Here is an 18,839-nt window from a genome sequence, read left to right as displayed (position 1 = left end):
ACTCTCTAAGTGGTCTGCAAAGGCTTCTGCAATATCTTGTGGGTCCACGACCGTAACTCCGTCTGGTCTAAGGATGGAGGAAACCCATCTGGAGCCCTGGTCCCGCCGCTCCAACCATGCTAACATTTTACCTGCGGTGTCACCGAATTCATAGACCCGATGGCGCGAGTGGAGCAGACGGGCACGAGCCTTCTCCTGGGTCAGAGCTTGGTACGCCAGTTGTTGAGTACGGAGACGGGCAGCGGTGTCGTCGGTGGGGGCGGTGTTATGTGCCGTTTCAAGATGGACAAGGTCAGATTCTGCCTGGAGGACCTCGTCGCATTTTTTAAATGCTATGTACGGTGTTTTTACAAGGGCGGCTTTCCCATCCAGAGCACTTTCTGGTCCAGTGGGTCCGCTGGCATTCAACTTGGGCGTGTCACAGCACTATGCCCGGGTACCTTTCATGCCGAATGGGCCGTCATGGCAATTTATGGCGCAGAGTCTCTCGACGCCGTTGATAGAATCCTCGGCGCTGTCTGGTGAGCCCTCCTCTCAGCCTCGTTTGGTTCTCGTGCCTCCTTGAGAGCCTTCTTCGACACCGGTTCCGGAGCAGTTGGCGCCGCGTACAACATCACGTCTGCGGATTCGTTCACGGAGAGAGCCTCAGAGGCTTTTAGAAGAGGAGCAGTATCGTAGAGAGGAAGTAAAGGAGGGCAAGTTGGAAGAGTCTCTGGATGAATTCAAGGGAATTCAGGAGGCAAGTGGTTTAGATACTTCTACAAGGGCTTAACCTTCTTAAGAGATCGCTCCCTACCATTTGGTGATAAGGAAAGCTGAGGAGCTTTTGGATTTGCAGTTACCTACTGCTGAATATAAACCAAATTTGTTGATACAGGTTTTGCCTTCACCTTCCTCCACAGTTGAGCCTCTGTTACTCTTTAATGAAGCTTTGTTGGATCCTATCCTTGAGGTTTGGCGTAAACCACACTCTTCGCCTGCCATTTCTAAGGCTGTGGCTAGAAGGTATAGGACTGCACCAGGAGATCCAGATGTTCTCTCTTCTCATCCATCTCCAGAGAGTTTGGTGGTGCAGGCATCCTGCTCCAAGCAATCTTCAGGTGCTTTTTCACAGGTCCCAGCTGGCAGGGACTCAAAAAAGATGGAACAGTCAGCTAAAAAGGTTTTCTCCTCTTCTAGCATGGCACTGAAATTGACCAATGCCACTTGTCTGTTGGGCCGTTACATACATGCTTTGATAGACTCTGCAAAACAATTTCCCCCTAAGTTACCTGATGAGGAGAGGGGAAACTTTATGGAGGTTCTGTCAGACGCTGAGGCTGCGGCTAGACAGGTTATTCGATCAGGTCTGGATACGGCTGACTCAGTAGCCAGAGTTATGGGCTCCTCCATAGCTACAAGAAGGCAGGCTTGGCTTTGTTCTTCTGGATTTTCCCCTGATGTCCAGGCCACTCTTGTTGATTTGTCCTTTGACGGGTCGAAGCTCTTTGGGGAAAAAGCAGATTCAGCCTTACAAAGATTTAAGGATAGCAGAGCCATGTTGAAATCCTTGGGATTGCAGACCTAGTCGAGAGGTTTTGGCTGAAAGAAATAGCGAAGATTTGGAAGGTTGTCCTTTCGCCACTTCCGTCAACCTCAGCAGCAGCAGCAGCAAAAGCCACTCTATAAATCTTATAGAGGAAGAGCCAGAGGTCACAAACATGGTTCTTCCTCCCCTGCTCCCTCTGGTACTGCAGGAAAGCAGCCCTAGATCCCCCATCCTGGATCATGTGGGTCCTGTAGGGGGTCGTCTGTCTCACTTTCTGCAAGGTTGGAGATCAGTCACGACAGACCTTTGGGTTTTAAACCTTGTGGAGTATGGGTACACCCTTCCCTTTCGGGAATTTCCTCCTCCTTACCCTCCTTGCCAAGGATTTTGTTTAGAGGATCATTTGCTTCTTCTGCAGAAGGAGGTTCTTGCATCACTTAAAAAAGGTGTGATAGAGGTGGTTACAGAGCAGGAAAGGGGTCAGGGATGCTACTCCCGGTATTTCCTGATCCCTAAAAAGGACGGCAGTTTACGTCCGATCCTGGTCCTCATGGTCTTGAATTTTTACCTGAAGCAGGAGAAATTCAAGTTGCTGGCCCTTGCTCAGGTTCTTCTGGCGCTGCAGCAAGAGGACTGGATGGTGTTGATCGACTTACAGAATGCATATTTTCAGTTCCCCATTCTGAAATCGCACAGGAAGTATCTTTGTTTTACAATTGGGTCGCAGCACTACCAGTTTGCGGTCCTCCCGTTTGGTCTTACTACTACATCTCGAGTTTTAACAAAGGTGTTGGCAGTGGTGGCAGCTCATCTCAGAAGGTCTGGGATTCCTGTTTTCCCCTATCTGGACGACGGGCTGCTCAAAGCGGAGTCGCCAGAGATTCTGCATCATCTGCGGGTAACATCTCAACTGTTGTTCGACTTGGGTTTTTCAATCAATGTGCCCGAATCTTACCTGCTGCCCTCTCAGCGCAACCTGTTCATAGGGGCGGTATTGGACACTACTGTGTGTCAAGCATTTCCTCCTCTACAAAGAATTCTCGACACCCAGGAGATGATCCCTTTGTTCCACAATGGAGCGGTTGTTCAAGTTCTGAAGGTCCTTCGCCTCTTCTGTCTGTTCGCTTCCTGCATTCTGTTGGTCAGCCATGCACGCTGGCACATGAGGGCGATCAAGTGGTGTCTCCGCGTGCAGTGGTATCAGTACAACGGAGATCTCAGGGAGTCAGTCAGGATCTCCAGAGAAGCTGCTGTGGATATGTCTTGGTGAAGCGTGGAGGACAATCTGTCTCGAGGAAAGCCCTTTCATTTTCCTCCATCGGTGACCACAGTGATAACGGATGCCTCTACCCTAGGGTGGGGTGCTTATCTGGGGGATCTGGAGATCAAGGGTCTTTGGTCTCCAGAGGAAAGGTTGCTTCACATCAACCTTCTGGAATTGCGGGCAATTCGTTTGGCACTTAAGGCCTTTCTCCCTTCCCTTCGCGGTCAGTCGGTTCAAGTCCTGACGGACAACACTACTGCGATGTGGTATGTCAACAAGCAGGGAGGAGTAGGGTCGTACCGTCTCTGCAGAGAGGCTTTGCAGCTGTGGTCCTGGGCTCAGGACCATCGGATTTGCTTGATGGCGAATCATTTGGCCGGGGTGTTGAACGTCTGTGCGGACAGTCTCAGTCGGCAGTTCTCCGCCGACCACGAGTGAAGGCTTCATCCGGAGGTAGTTAGTCATGTCTTCCGGACGTGGGGGACTCCTCTGGTGGACCTGTTTGCCACTTTCAAGAATGCGCATTGCCCGTCCTCCAGTTTCCTATGCAGGGGGCATTGGGGGACACGTTTCAGTTGAGTTGGAGCTCACAACTCTTTTATGCATTTTCTCCCATACCCTTGATTCCTCGGTTTTGAGGAAGATTTGCCAAGACCGGGCCCAAGTCATTTTGATTGCCCCGGATTGGCCAAGAAGGGTGTGGTACACAGATCTTCTTCGCCTCTCATCGCACCCTCCGCTCCGTCTCCCTCTCAAGGCAGACCTCCTCTCGCAGGGGCAGGTTCTACACCCCCACCTCCAGAGCCTGCACCTTCATGCCTGGAGATTGAACTGGGCAACCTGAGTTCCTTCTCTCTCCCCCACCTGACGTGGTGGATGGTATTTTATCGGCCAGGCGACACTCCACCAAGTCCATTTACTCCTACAGATGATCAGGATTTGTTAAATGATGTGGAGAGAGATCCATTGACCCTTTAAAGGCCCACTTGTCTAATGTTCTTCAGTTTGCTCTTTCTTTGGCACAGCAGGGTTGTGCTCTGGCCACGGTTAAGGGCTATTTGTCGGCCTTATCGGCTTTTCTGTGCCTACCTGATCAGCCGTCTTTATTTAAGCCTCCTATCATTTTGAGATTTATCAAAGGTCTTACCAATAGGTTTACGCCTACTCCCTTTGTTATGCCCCAATGGGACCTTAATCTTGTTTTGACTTTTTTGATGGGTTCCCCGTTTGAACCCCTTCATAGCTGTCCTTTGAGACTTTTGTCTTTTAAGACAGTCTTTCTGGTAGCCATTACCTCAGCAAGGAGGGTGAGTGACCTTCAAGCTTTAAGTTCAAAACCCCCCGTTTTTGACCATACATGCTGAAAGGATGGTCCTCGGGACCAGGGCTGCTTTTCTGCCTAAGGTAGTTACTCCCTTTCATCTGGGGCAGTCCCTAACTCTCCCTGTGTTTTATTCTCCCCCCCTCACCCTTCCAAGGAGGAGGAGAGACTTCACCGCCTGGACCCTAAAAGAGCGGTGAGCTTTTATTTGGACAGGACAAAGGACTTACGTTTGGACGATCAGCTCTTTGTGGGCTACGTTGGACGCTCAAACGTTTTGCACAAGCGCACTCTTTCCAGGTGGATCATCTTGTGCATCAAGATCTGCCACACCCTTCCTGGTAAGGAGCCACTTGCGGGTATTAGAGCTCATTCTTCTACGGCTACGTATTCCACCTCTTCTTTAGCCAGAGGTGTTCCTGTGGTGGACATTTGTAAGGTAGCGACCTGGGCCTGCCTCCCACACTTTCGCAAAGCATTATTGCTTGGATTCCGAAGTAAGGAGGGAGGGACATTTTGCGCACTCTGTCTTGCAGGACTTTATGGTATAAGCAAGGTGGACACCCTCCTCCGGGACTGGGACTGCTGTGGGAATCTATTCATAAGGTGAGGAATCCACAGGCAGATGTATCCATCAGAGCAACAAGTTACTTACCTTAGTTAACGCTTTTTCTGTATCTGCCTGTGGATTCCTCATTGACCCACCCTCCTCCCCGTTGTCCAACTTTGTATACCTTAATGAATGCCTTATTTGGCTTGTTGTTTTACATTGTATCTTCTTTCTATTTGGTACATTTATAGGAAATGCTGATGTTCTTTAGCTTTCCTTTTTGATTTTGTAATGTGTATGTTGGTTCAAATGTTGTGTACTGTGTATACTTTGAATCTGTTGTCAGTCCACTTGTTCGCCTCGAGGCACGGAACAAATGGGTGGAACTGACGTCATCACGCCGACTAGGCTCTCTTATGGCTCTTGTGACGTCATGCGGGCTCGCAAGCGGAGCCGACGTCCTCGTCGGCGTGGAGAGCTAGGAAAAAATTCTGCGGAATAAGGTGTGAATCCACAGGCAGATACTGTATCCACCAGAAAAAGCGTTACCGAAGGTAAGTAACTTGTTCTTTGGGAGCTTCTGCTGGTTGCCGTCTGCCCTTTAACATGTCTTGTCACAGACCGGCTATATACTAGTGTGTCTTCTATTTCTAGTACTACTCGCACTTTCTGGTCATAGATTGGCATCCTGCCAATGCTCTCCCATATATTTTGGCTGCTGCAGGTTTCAACAGTGCTTCTTTACACTGTCATGCATACTGACCGGTATGTGTTGACTCGGTTATACCAGCGGCCTTCTCTCTGAGGTTTAATACATTCGGCATGCTGGATCCTGCGATCCATCAGACCCTAGGTGCAGTTCCACTTCTTTCTGAAGTCCTGACCTGTTCCTTTTACACCAACATGTCTAGTATATGTTTTCTCTCACCCGGTATACATCCGGGAGTTTTCATGCTGTTCTTGGACGGCTTGTAGTGCCTTTGCCTCCCCATGTTTTCCGCTCTTTCTGAGCTTAATGGTCTGGTGTGGCTGCGCTGGCTTGCGGTCCCCACCGTGTTTCGTCACCTTGTTGGCGGCTATGTTCCCTCTGGAACTTAATGGGGTTCAGTCGCAGACCCGCCTCCTCTATGGGAATGGGTTTGGTATCTATTCTAAGTTAAGGAATCTGCGGCTAGATGTCTCTTTCAGATAAACGAATTACTTACCTTCGGTAACGATGTATCTGGTAGAGACACAGTCTAGCCACAGATTCCTTAACGCCCGCCTGTCCTCCCCGTTCTGCGAGGACCTTTTCAGGGTGGGTTTTCTATACTCTCCTTCCTCCGAGTGGCTTCACCTTTCTACAGGGTGACATTTTCACTTTACTCCTACACAAAATGTTCATTCTATTTTCATTGTTCTACTCCGCCCATTCTCATGATTTGGCGGTATGCTCATATGTCATGTGTCCTTTCCAACCATGTGCCTGGATTGTACGGTATGGGAGCTATTCATGTTTTTTCCCACCCCCCCGCTCTCCCCTTCACCTTCTCCGTCGCCTTGGGGTCTCTTACCACCCCTGCGACTCATTGGTTCAAGTCTATGGGCTCTGCCACATTCTCTCGGTCTCTTATTGGGGTTCTGACGTCTCTTTCTGGTGACGTCTTGTGGTGAAATTGTCCTTGATCCTATGTTCTGGACTTGTTCTTCTTCACGGTTATGCTTTATAGTTGCAGACTTTGTCATCTGCCATGCTGTTTTTTCACATCTTAATCTACCTCCACATGTGGTTTGGCCTCACTTTGTAGGGTTGCTTCTCAGAGCAGTGCTCTGCTCTTTCCTTTTATTAGCTTTTGAAATAAAGTGCCTGGCACTGTCCTTTATGGCTCTATTTTTCTTCATTTTAGCACACTGTTCCCATATTCTCACAGTTTTTGGTGTTGGCTCTGCGTTGTGGCACGGAAAAGTTTCTCTAACGAAAACTGACGTCAGCGCGCCAGGAGGGGCATATATGGCTCCACTGACGTCATGTCCATGGACGACATCAGGGCGGAGCCGTGCGGCGCTGCCCCTGGCGCGCAGAGGTGCTGCTGCGGAAAGTTTTCCAGATCCAGTCTGACGCCTGGGGAAATTCTAAGTTAAGGAATCTGCGGTTAGTCTGTGTCTCTACCAGATACATAGTTACCGAAGATAAGTAACTCGTACTTTAGTAGGATTCTCTGGAGCAAAGAAAGGAAAGGCTGTGCAGAAAACTGCCTTGTCAAGGTGGGATGTTCTCTGTAGTACAATATGCTGAGCACTGGCCAAGAAGCATTCTTCATAAGCATTGCATACATTAGATGTTAGGAGGGCAGTTGTGTAGTATATTGACAAAACCAAATCCATCAAACAAAGCAAAGCAGCTGTTTGTTGTATTTGCTAAGCCTCACATACGCATTCCGTCTCTAAATCTGGTATTGGTAGGTGAATTGTCAAATTCTTTCAAACGTGCTATGCAAGTCTAGCAAACGCTATCTGTTTTGCCAAAAGTATATTCCACATATAAGAAAGTCACCACAATTACCTTTTTGGGAAACATCCCTTTAGAAGACATTTGTAAAACTGCCACTTGGACAACTGCACACACATTTATTAAACGCTGCTTTGTGGAGGCTCAAGCCCACTAGTAGGCTTTAGTTAGTGAGAATGTATTACGTACTTTTTTCTAAACAGCTGCAGCATCTACTCGCTAGCCACCACTTTAGGGGAGAAACAGCTTTGCAGTCTGTGCAGAGCATGTGTATCTACAGTTTCACATGCTGCAGGTAGAAAATATACTTAACTTGTAACCATCTGTTTTTGGAGTGTGGTGCTGTAGATTCACATTTGCCCACCTTCCGTTACAGAAGCCAGTGTTGATCACAGATGTTTTTCGTTCAATTTTATTTGGTTCTGCAATGCACAGTTCATGCTATCTTCGTCTTCGATATTATACTTACTGACACTACTCACTAACTGAGCTGTAAACAGTCTGGGGTTGGAGTCTCTTTCCTGTTGCATTGTGGACTTGACCTAAAGGTGGAATCACAATAGGTTTTGTCTCTGAAAAACACCCATGAAGAAAAACAACTTGCAAACTACCAGACCTAACTTAGATGGCAGGATTATGCAGCTTCTGAAACTACAGCATCTGAAAGAAAACACGTTAGTGATAGATTCCTTACCTTAGAATATCCCCAGACGTCAGACTGGATCCGGAAATTTTTCGCGTAGCAGTACCCTTGCGCGTCAGTAAGCGTCATCTGCGGCTACGCGTCCGTCGTGGGCGCCGTGATGACGTCGTCGGAGTACTTAGACGCCGCCTCTGCGTGCTGACGTCAGTTCTTCTTTTTTCCGCGCCAGCAGCGCAGATCCGGAAAAAGTGGTACCTTAGTCACTTTTTGACTAAACTTTTTTGATCTTTTGATCATCCTTTTTCGAAGTCTTGGACTCCGAACGGTGCCGCTAGGGATGCCAGGTTTCAAGCCCTGTGAGGATTGTGACCGACTGATGTCGGTCACCGACCCTCACCGTCGGTTTCTCCACTGCCTCCGCGTCGATCACGACGACAAGACCTGCTCCGACTGTCGGGCCCTGACTTCGAAAGCTAGGCGGGAGCGGTCCCGTAAGCGGCTCGAACTCCGGCAGTCGGCCCCGCGCCGAGAACGGTCCCGGTCCGGACGGAGGTCGAGGGACCAGTCGCAGGAGAGGAGCCATCGGAGCTCCGGGAGTCTACTCCTCCGGGTCGAAGTCGTCAGGTAAGCACAAGAAGTCGAAGAGACGTCATCGCTCTTCCGACTCCCCCCGACGCTCGCGCGACGCGGCCGGGGGTTCTGGTGACACCGCCCACGCGGCTCCGTCGGAGTCGCAGGCGCCGCGTCCGGCCTCATACCCTCCGGTCCCTGGGCCTAACGCGGCGCCGGAGGAGATCGAGCGGTTCCTCATCGCTATGAGGTCCCTCTCTCCTCCGACGGGCTCCGCGGCGCCTTCGGGCCCAGCGGACCCGTCTGGGGGGCCTAGCGGGTCGGGGGCTTCGGTCCCGACGCCGTCGGGTGCTTCGGCTCCGACGCCGCAGGGCCCGGCGCCGCAGGGCCTGGCTGGATCCGGTTCCGGATCCGAGTCGCCGGCGGTGGACTTAACGACCTCCCCGGCGCCGACCCCTCAGGTGTCACCTCAGGCGGCACTGTCCCCGATGCCTCCCTCGATCCGGCGCCGGAGCGGCGCCGCTGGGCCCCGCTTCAGACGCCGTTCGGAGAGTTTACTTTCCATGAACCGGCCCCATCATTTTCTAACCCTGAGTACCAGGACATGGGTGATGAGGAGTATTGGGAGGGGTCTGAGGACCCTCTGACACGTGAGTGTCAGTCCCAGGAGGACTGGACAGGTGAACTGGGGGATGCCAGTGGTCTGGACACTTCGCCGGACACTGGCTTTGTCTCACCTCCTACCGTGGCTACGGAGGAGGGGGCAACCTATAGTGTGGTGCTGATGAGGGCGGCCAAAGCCTTGGGCCTTGAGCTCCCCATCGCGGCCGTGAGGACTAACCTCCTCACTGAGGTCCTTAAGCCGCAGTCATGCTCAGCCGAGCCTCTGCTGCCGTTTAACGAGGCCTTGACCGACGTTCTTTTGGGCACTTGGTCCAAGCCCGCTACAGGTTCGCCTGTAGATAGGAACGTGGCCAGACGCCACCGCCCGGCCCCGGGCGACCCTTGTTTCCTGTCCACCCACCCCACCCCTGAGAGCCTGGTGATCCAGGCCTCAAATTCCCAGACCGCATTCCCGTCGACGCCGCCTGACAGGGAATCAAAGAGGTACGAGCAATACGGCAAGAAGGTATTCTCCTCCCTGAGTCTGGTACTGCGGTCTTCCAACACCGCGTGCCTCTTGGGCCGTTACACCCACTCTCTGTGGGACACGGTCGCGGACGTGCTGCCAGAATGCCCGTTGGAGGTACGGGCTAAACTCGGCCAAGCCCTTGTGGAAGGCCGAGATGCGGCACGTTATTCGATCCGGTGTGGACTGGATACCACCGACTCTCTGGGCAGAGCGATGGCAGCGACGGTGGCGATTCGTCGCCACACCTTGTTGAGGTCTGCCAACTTCTCGGCTGATGTCCAGAATACACTCATGGACATGCCGTTTGATGGCCGTCGCCTTTTTGGCGTCAAGGCAGACCATGCGCTTGAGCACTTTAAGGACTCCAGGGCTACGGCCAAGTCCTTGGGCCTCTCGGCCCTGCGCCAGCAATCGGCTGCCTTTCACTCCTTTCGTGGCCACGGAAGGGGTGTACCCACACGTGCTGCCAGCCACGCTCCGCAAGGTAATACCCAACGCGGTGGCGGGTGTGGAAACCGCCGTGGCGGCGGTCGGGGACAATGGCGAGGTCAGTCCACACCATCCCCCGCAGCATCCGCCTCAAAACCCTCCTAGTCCGTGCTTTCAGGCCCATGTGACGCCAGTGGGGGGCAGGGTTCGCCATCACAGGACAGGTGGGTGCTGCAAATCGTCCGAAGGGGCTACTCCCTCCCCTTCGAGGCGACCCCTCCAGCCATGCCACCGCAGTACCACCGAGTATCGGGGGATCATTTGCGGCTTCTGCAGGAGGAAGTTACGGCCCTCTACGTCAAGGGGGCCATCGAGTGCGTTCCTGGGCCAGAAGTAGGGTGTGGTTGCTACTCCCACTACTTTCTGGTACCCAAGAAGGGCAAAGGGGGCCTACACCCTATCTTGGACCCAAGGAACGTCAACAGCTTCTTCCGGAAGGAGAAGTTCAAAATGCTGACACTGGCTCAGGTCTTAGCTGCCCTCAGTCTTCCCCTACCTCGACGACTGGTTGTTGAAGGCGGGCTCGCCCCAAACAGTCGTCAGCCACTTCCAGACAACGGCAGACCTCCTGCACCTGCTGGGGTTCTCCCTGTAGGAGAGTGGGGTCTGCAATCCTATGGTCACCCCAGATTTTTGCTTTTTGCTTCGCTGGTTTACGACTTTCCCTGGCTGTGGGCCTGCTAATCAGACCCACAGCCTAGCTGTTCTCTCTCCAAATTGACAACCATGTCCTTTAGGTGCATTTACCAATTGGTACTGGGCCGCCTTATCAGTCCCTGTACAGTGTACCTTAGGTATCCAGGGCATAGGTGTACCCAGGGCCTACCAGGGGCTGAAGCATGTATTATGCCACCCCTGGCTGGCCATCTAAAACTGACACAACTGCTGCACGACAGCTGGGGCAAGGTGGTGTAATCACCCTTTGCTGTAGATATAGTATACCTATATCTAACCCTAAAATGGACACATATACTCCTATCAGTCACTCCTATGGCAGGCCTTATCAATCCTGAAGGCAGAGTGCTTGGAATTATGTGAGATGGTGCTCTGGCATGAGCTGAGCCCGTCTGCAGCTTGCGGAACCAAGTCCTAATAGCTGTTCCATGATAACGCTATACCATATACTCTTAAGTGCATTATCAACCTCGCGGTTAAATGCTAACTCTGGTATAACATTATCAAAACATGTCGAGTAAGGTGTCATACGAATTGGAATACTACCCCCTCGCCAATTCTGGCGACGGGGGTAGCATTCCACCCTTCTAGAGGGGCACAACATGTATGTAACTGAGAACCCCGGTTAAAGTTAACTCGAGCCTTGGCATCACAAAATGGATGCTGCCACCACAGACACAAGTCTGACCTCCTGCTGCTGGGAGTTCTTCCAGCGAGGGAGGCTTGGACAAAGGGTTTCCTGCCTTGGGAGGTGCTAGCACCACCCCAGACAGGATTTTGTGTATTGGGTAGGATAGGCCTGAAAGGAATGAGACATGCCTGGGGCACACAAGGTGCCCTGTGCATACACCGGTTCAAACCAGTTGCTGGGGCACTCCAGCCCCATCTCTGGCGGGAAACCGGACAAAGGATTGGGGGTGTAACCACCCACCTTCCTGGTCCCACCCAGGGGAGGGACCTAGTCAGTAGTGCAGCCTCCTTTAGCAGGATAAAGGTAGGAGCTGGTCCCATTCCGTATTAGATTAATCCTGAACTACTCTACAAGAAGAAACTCTGGACTTCGACGTTCTGCTCCACAGAAGACTGAAGAAATCTCCCTTGTGGGCAAGGAGTGTCCACCCTGCAACTGCAGGCACCATCAAGCGTCCAGCGGCTTCCCTTTGTCGTCTTCCTTCAAGGATCCAGACTTCAGAGACTCGACGAGACCCGGACTCCCAGACCTCTCCGACCTCAACCTACATCTGCAGCACAGCTGAGACCCGTGGGTGCGACGAGACACGTGGAACCGGCCATCTTGAAAGAAACTGCATTTCGCTTCCAGCACGACTCCCGAGGTAAACTCGACCAAGTGCTTTGGGGACTGAGAAGCCCCAGCCCCGAGCAGCCCCTGCACCGAAGATCAGCCCTCCAGCATCCACGAGATCTGCATGGGGCCCTTCTGCTTGTCTGCTGCTCGACGCGTTTTCTAGTCACTTGCCGGCTGGCTAGTGGTCTCCTAGACGACGAATCTTGAAATCTTTGCAGCTGGTCTGGTTGCTCCAGACTGGCCCTTGCTCCCTTCCAAAAGAGGGGCACCCCGGACTCTCCTATTCCGCACCAGACGCTTTCTCCACTCACCGCGTGGGTTGCCTTTGCCAAGGCCTGTTGACGCTGATTCCGGACCCAACACCGCCGACAGCGAGAGCCTGCGTGGGACAGCTCGTGCCTCCATCCTGGTCGTCGAAGACACCTCCTGGTCCACGTGGCTGCAGAGTCAAGCGTCCACTCTTCACCTGATCGCGACGACAGCACCTGGTTCCTTCCTGGTTCCACACCGGTCACTGGCTACTGACTTTGAACACTGTCCCCTCTGCTTTCAGGTTCTCTTCTTCACCGATCCACCCTTGGATCGCACCGGACATCTTCCTCCTGGTCGCCTGCAGCATCTTTTCTTTCAGGCTCCATTGACTTCAACGCGAGAACCCGACACACTTTGACACCTATGCACCCGCAGCCCGTGGGTGAGGTAACGAGAGCATTTCGGTGCTCAAGGGTAGTTCAACTGTCCTAGTGTCCAGTTCCACAGTCGTTTTAGTCCTACCTAGTCAGGATTGTCCGTACTTACCTTTAACTTGAACTGTACTGTCCATAGACGTTGTTACGCATCTCGCGTGTGAGTTCACACTCTGCACACGCGTTCCGTGGGCCTCCTATTACTTACCTAGAGTTAGTGTAGCGTGGTCCCATCGATCCTACAGCCTCTGGACAGCTCCATTCCTTTTATCGACTTTCACATTCCACTTACTTAGTATATGGTTTGTCGTGCCCCTAGGGCACCATTGTAATTTCGTGCAACTTGTCGTATTTTTCCTAAGAGATTGTCATGTGCTTAGCCCTCTGACCTCATAAAGAGTTCAGAGATGTTGTTATTAATAAATATACTGTTTATTGTCATAACAACCTGTGTGGTGTCCTTTCATCTGGTATTCAAGGGGTTATATTGTGGTAAAACAGCTGGCTTCACATGCCAAAAGAGTTTAGCCTAAGACTGCTTTGTCCATGCTACCATTAGGATAGCTGGTCTATAAGGTTGACTTACAACCAATCACCATAAGGGTTGTTTGGACTGATACAAGGTGATCACTAGAACTAGTGAGCATCATATATCAGGCCAACTTCTCACACTCCCTCAATGTGCTCGAAGTCACACCTGTGCCCCTCTCAGAAGCTCCTCTTCATTGGAGCGGTTCTGGACTCAGCGCAGTTTCGGGTTTATCCTCCTGAACAGCGGGTCCGGGATATTCAGGCTCTGATTCCACTCTTTCAGCCTTTATACCGGGTCTCGGTCAGGTTGACGCTGCGGCTTCTGGGGCTGATGGCCTCCTGCATCCTACTGGTGCATCACGCCAGGTGGCGGATGCGGGTTCTGCAGTGGGACCTGAAGTTTCAGTGGGCCCAGCATCAGGCAACCTGTCCAACTACGTCCTGATCTCGGAGGGCACTGCGAGACAGCTGCAGTGGTGGCTCACGAACCGCGATTGGGTCAGCGGCAGATCCCTCTCCCTTCCCCAACTGGAGTACGTAGTCGTGACGGATGCGTCCCTCCCTGGGGAGGCCACATGGGAGAGGCGGAGATCAGAGGTCTCTGGTCTCCGGCGGAGGCCCGGCTCCACATCAACCTTTTGGAGTTGCGGGCGATTCGTCTAGCACTGAAAGCATTCCTCCCCTCTGTCCGGGGGGAGTGTAGTGCAGGTGTTCACGGACAACACCACCGCCATGTGGTACTGCAACAAACAGGGCGGGGTGGGGTCGTGGACCCTTTGCCAGGAGGCTCTGCGCCTCTGGCAGTGGCTGGAACGCCAGGGCGTAACCCTGGTGGCTCGACACCTGGCGGGTTCTCTGAACGCCAGGGCGGACGAGCTCAGCCGTCGGTGCATGATGGATCACGAATGGCGTCTGAACTCGGACGTGGCGCAAGGCCTCTTTCAGCGATGGGGAGAGCCTTGGTTAGATCTATTCGCCACCGAAGGTAACGCGCAAATGTCATCAGTTCTGCGCGTTGGAACGATCAAGCGCGACCGGGCACAAGTCATCCTTGTGGCTCCGGAATGGGCACAAAGGTACTGGTATCCAGAGTTACTCAGTATGTCAGTCGATCCCCCGGTTCGTCTTCCTCTTCAGGAGGACCTTCTGTCGCAGCAGCAGGGGACGGTCCTCCACCCGAACCTGTCCAGTCTCCACCTCCATGCTTGGAGATTGAGCGGCCACAGTTGAGGCCATTTGACTTGCCTCCTGAAGTCTGTAACGTCATTCTGGCAGCCAGGCGTCTCTCCACAAAGTCGGTATACGCCTGCAGGTGGAACAGATTTGTGGCATGGTGCACAGCAAAGGCTGTGGATCCTCTTGCTGCCCCTCTCTCTGAGGTTCTTCTCTTCCTTCTTTCTCTTGCCCAGCAGGGCTCTGCTCTGGGCACTATTAAGGGCTACTTTTCTGCCCTTTCAGCCTTTCTAAGGCTGCCCGATCAACCTTCTTTGTTTAAGTCCCCTATTGTAAATCGTTTTCTTAAGGGCATCACACACACGTTTCCTCCTGTTCCGTTTGTGATGCCTCAGTGGGACTTGAACCTTGTTCTTACGTTTCTGATGTGCGCTCCCTTTGAGCGACTTCACAACTGTCCTCTCCGCCTTCTTACTTTGAAGGCTGCTTTCCTGGTTGCCATCACCTCTGCCAGGAGAGTGAGTGAGCTCCAGGCCCTTTCTTGTACTCCTCCTTTCCTTTCTGTCCATCCGGACAAGGTTGTGTTGCGTACTAAGCCATCTTTCCTGCCCAAGGTTGTCACAGCCTTCCACATCGGGCAGTCTATCACCTTGCCAACCTTCTTCCCGCCACCGCATCCCTCTAAAGAGGAAGAGCGGCTCCACCGTCAGGACCCAAAACGTGCGCTCTCATTCTATTTGGATCACACACGCCAGTTCCGGGTGGATGACCAACTCTTTATTGGTTACGTGGGCGCTAAGAAGGGGAAAGCGGTGCACAAGAGGACCATCTCCCGGTGGATTATCTTGTGTATCCAGGCATGTTACTCCTTGGCTAGAAAGGAGCCCCCTGTTGGATTGCGGGCTCATTCCACCCGAACCACGGCGACTACAACTGCCCTGGGCCGGGGAGTGCCCTTACAAGACATCTGTAAGGCAGCTACGTGGGCCTCGCTGCACACGTTTGCAAGACACTACTGCCTCGACAGCCAAGTCCGGAGGGATGGCTTCTTTGGCCGTTCTGTCCTCCAGGACTTTCTGGTGTGATTATTGGTTCGCAGACCCACCACCGGGGCTGGTATTGCTGGGGTATCTATTCTAAGGTAAGGAATCTATCACTAACGTGTCTCTTTCAGATGCACAAGTTACTACTTGTGTAACGATATATCTGTAAGAGACATTAGTTAGTGATAAGTTCCTTACCTACCCACCCATCCTCCCCGTTCTGCGTACCGATATCTAGGGTTAGGGTTATCCCCTTTCAAGGCCCTAGTTTCAATGGCTGGCGCGGAAAAGCTGTGTCTAAGAACTGACGTCAGCACGCGGAGGCGGCGTCTAAGTACTCCGACGACGTCATCACGGCGCCGACGACGGACGCGGAGCCGCAGAACGACGCCTACCGACGCGCAAGGGTACTGCTACGCGAAAAATTTCCGGATCCAGTCTGACGCCTGGGGATATTCTAAGGTAAGGAATCTATCACTAACTAATGTCTCTTACAGATATATCGTTACACAAGTAGTAACTTGTGCAATACACACTATGAACAGATTGTTACAAGGTAGGTACCATTTACTTTTCAAGTCTTTACATCTGTTCTTAGATCTCAGGACATACAGGCTTTGGCACTGCTATCCAGCAAGGGAGCTGGGGAAATAAGCTCATCCATCCTGGCAGATTACAACCCTACTTATTTTAAAATTTCCATCTTTATGACTGAGTACTATATGCCTTTACAGAAGCTGCTGTCACAACCATGTTTCATGCAACTGCTCTATTCTAAGGTAAGAAATCTATCACTAACTAATGTCTCTTACAGATATATCGTTACACAAGTAGTAACTTGTGCGACGGCACAATCTAATCTGCCACATTGGACTGACTACAGGTAAAAGTGTGGCTCTGTTGAAGATGCTAAATAGAACTGCAGTGTCATTGTTGATGACATTGAGCTTTAATAAAATTCTTAAATATTGTTCGCTGGTGATATCTTTTTTCCTTTTTGTTAAGACTGGTCTACGAGAGCGAAGCAGATTGCTAAACTTTGGAGAAAAGCAAGTTCTCAGGAGAGAGCCCCTTATGTGGTATGGATAACTATTTCAGAGTATGCTACTAACATTTATCTGAATTGGTCTTTGAAAAAGCAACTTGTGTTTAATGTTGTTTTTATTATTACTTTCAAGCAAAAAGCTAGAGAAAATCGAACTGCTCTACGCATCAATAAAGTGCAGTTGTCTAATGATTCCATGAAACGGCAACAGCAGCAAGAAATTGTCGATCCTACTTCTCGTATTGACCAGGAACTTTTTAAAGATCCTTTAAGACAGAGGGAGTCTGAACATGAACAAGAATGGAAATTTAGACAGGTAAATATATGTAATTATGTTCTACTTTAGAGATTCTCTTTTGTCATCCTCACTTCTCCAGTTCCGCAAGCATTTAAAAACATGGCTTTTTGATCAATAACTTTCACCAAATTCCTCTGGAGCTTTTAATACTGACCTGAAGTTATGCAAATTGTTTAGCGCCGAGACGCCTACGGGTATTCGTTCGCGCTTTATAAATGGCAAAAAATAAATAAAAATAAATAATGTTTATTTGGAATAAATATTGTTTTTTTTGTTTTTTTTAAACTCCAACTTGTTTGTTCAATTATATTTAATATTAATTGTCTTGAGTTCCCCTGTTTATATACAATGTGTTATTTGTAAATAAAAAAAGTTTTGCTAAATTGATTCAATTTAGTGTGTTACACTATGTGATCTTTTTCCCTAAGCATGGGCGTCATTGTTATTTGGAGTGCCATCTCTGTATTTTGCATAATCTAGCCTTTTCTGCTTCAAACTTTTATTTATCTCCACCAGGAGGTATACATGTACAACACAATGTCTTGGGCTCTTTCTGTACTTTGTAGGCCCTTCCGGAACATAATTCTCCCCTGCGCATGCTGTCACCACCATGACCAATTACTCTGTAACCTGTTGAGTGTCAGTGACAAATTTATTTTTACCTTCTCCCTTTCAGGAAGCTTTCTGACTGAACTGTGCCTATTTCAGTTCTTTGTGACAGCCAGTCTGGAAGGTAGTTGTCTTGAAAGTCCACAGCTGTCCCATATGCTTCAAAATGTGTCTTGCTCAACACCATTCAGACTGGAATATTATGCCTCCAGCCCCACACCTGGACAGAAAAAAGTGGTAGATTAATGTAGAAATCATCTTCTGTGTAAAACATGCAAATTATGAGTTTATACTTGATCGTTTTTTTTCCTTACAATAAGACCTAAATCCAGAACTTGATATAAATTGAGATTAAGAATAATTAGTTTAAATGTATTCCACAATAGAATTTAACTACAGTGATTAAGCATGTTTACATCTCACACTTTAAAGCAAATAGTACAGTACAGCAAATGAAGACGGTTACATGAACCTCAAAAGAAAATGTGATGTTAACTTAGTAGACATCGCAAGTCTTTATACCGGTGTATGAGTGAGAATAGTGATGAATACTTATAACTGTAGATTCCTCACCTTAAGAGTATCCCCAGATGCAAGACTGGATCTGGAGAATTCTTCAGCAATGCTCAAGCGCACAGACAGATTGCTCCACAGTGACTCCATACCACCACAAAATGATGGAGCAGGTCCACCAATTAGTTCCACCCTTGCATGTTGATGTCAGTTAGTTTCTTTATGTGCCCTTCAAAGCAGATCCAGACCTCCACTCCCAGCTTTGTCCGTCTTCCGACGACTGCCAAATTCCTTCTACAGTTCGCTAGAGAAAATGTTTCCCCCGTAGGTACCTGGACTGCCTTGCTGAGAAACTCAAGGTCCCACACAACACATCTCTCTGGTCCCTACCTGAAGGTGTGCGATCAAGGTGCCCTCATGCATCCAAAGGCGGTTTGAAGCAGAACGTAAAACTCCACAGCGCAACATATGTAAAATGTTGTGGTTGAAACATGGGTCCTGTTCAATGTAGTCTCATTCAAGATGCTGATTCCATGGATAGTCCTGGTAACAATAGAAGTCTTCCGGTAATTCAAGGTTGAAAATGTTCCTTAAGCACATGAAAGCTAAGAGGAACTCAACTTCTTCCCGCCATTCGAAATCAGATGAAAAGGAATAAGAGTGTAAATTGAAAGATCATTCCCCACAATTGAATTCTGAATCGAATAATGTCCAGCAACTGATTTCAGCATGCCCTGAACTCCCCAGGCTGTTGTCAACCCTGCAGTAAATAGTGGCCTTGAAGGTGGTCATGTGTCAACTCTTTCAGATGCTTCTGGTCCTCTGTTGTGTGTCATTGGGCCTCATAGAGCAAAAGGGGCTCCCAGTTGGATTTTTGCTAGCTTCTTTGGAGCCAGCTTCCCTCTTGGAACTTGTTTCCTTGTTTTTACCAGTGCTTGTTAGTAATTCTACTCTTGCTTGTGGTTTTTCACCAGT

The 18,839-nt window shown here is 50.3% G+C and overlaps 1 protein-coding gene across 15 annotated transcripts in view; it reads left to right on the top strand.

The window, feature by feature from the left end:
- The window catches only part of KMT2C (lysine methyltransferase 2C), a 1,799,940-nt gene that overhangs the window by 1,146,311 nt on the left and 634,790 nt on the right, over nucleotides 1–18,839 (top strand). For all 15 annotated transcript variants that reach the window (XM_078663231.1, XM_078663229.1, XM_078663237.1 and 12 more), the window contains 2 exons: nucleotides 16,405–16,478; nucleotides 16,578–16,760. In XM_078663231.1, coding sequence (XP_078519357.1) covers nucleotides 16,405–16,478; nucleotides 16,578–16,760 — 257 coding nt within the window. The remainder of the gene's footprint in view (nucleotides 1–16,404; nucleotides 16,479–16,577; nucleotides 16,761–18,839) is intronic.

Source organism: Lissotriton helveticus, chromosome 10 (genome assembly GCF_964261635.1).
Source record: "Lissotriton helveticus chromosome 10, aLisHel1.1, whole genome shotgun sequence".
Classification (NCBI taxonomy): Eukaryota; Metazoa; Chordata; class Amphibia; order Caudata; family Salamandridae; genus Lissotriton; species Lissotriton helveticus.
This window is presented reverse-complemented; position numbering and strand designations above follow the sequence as displayed.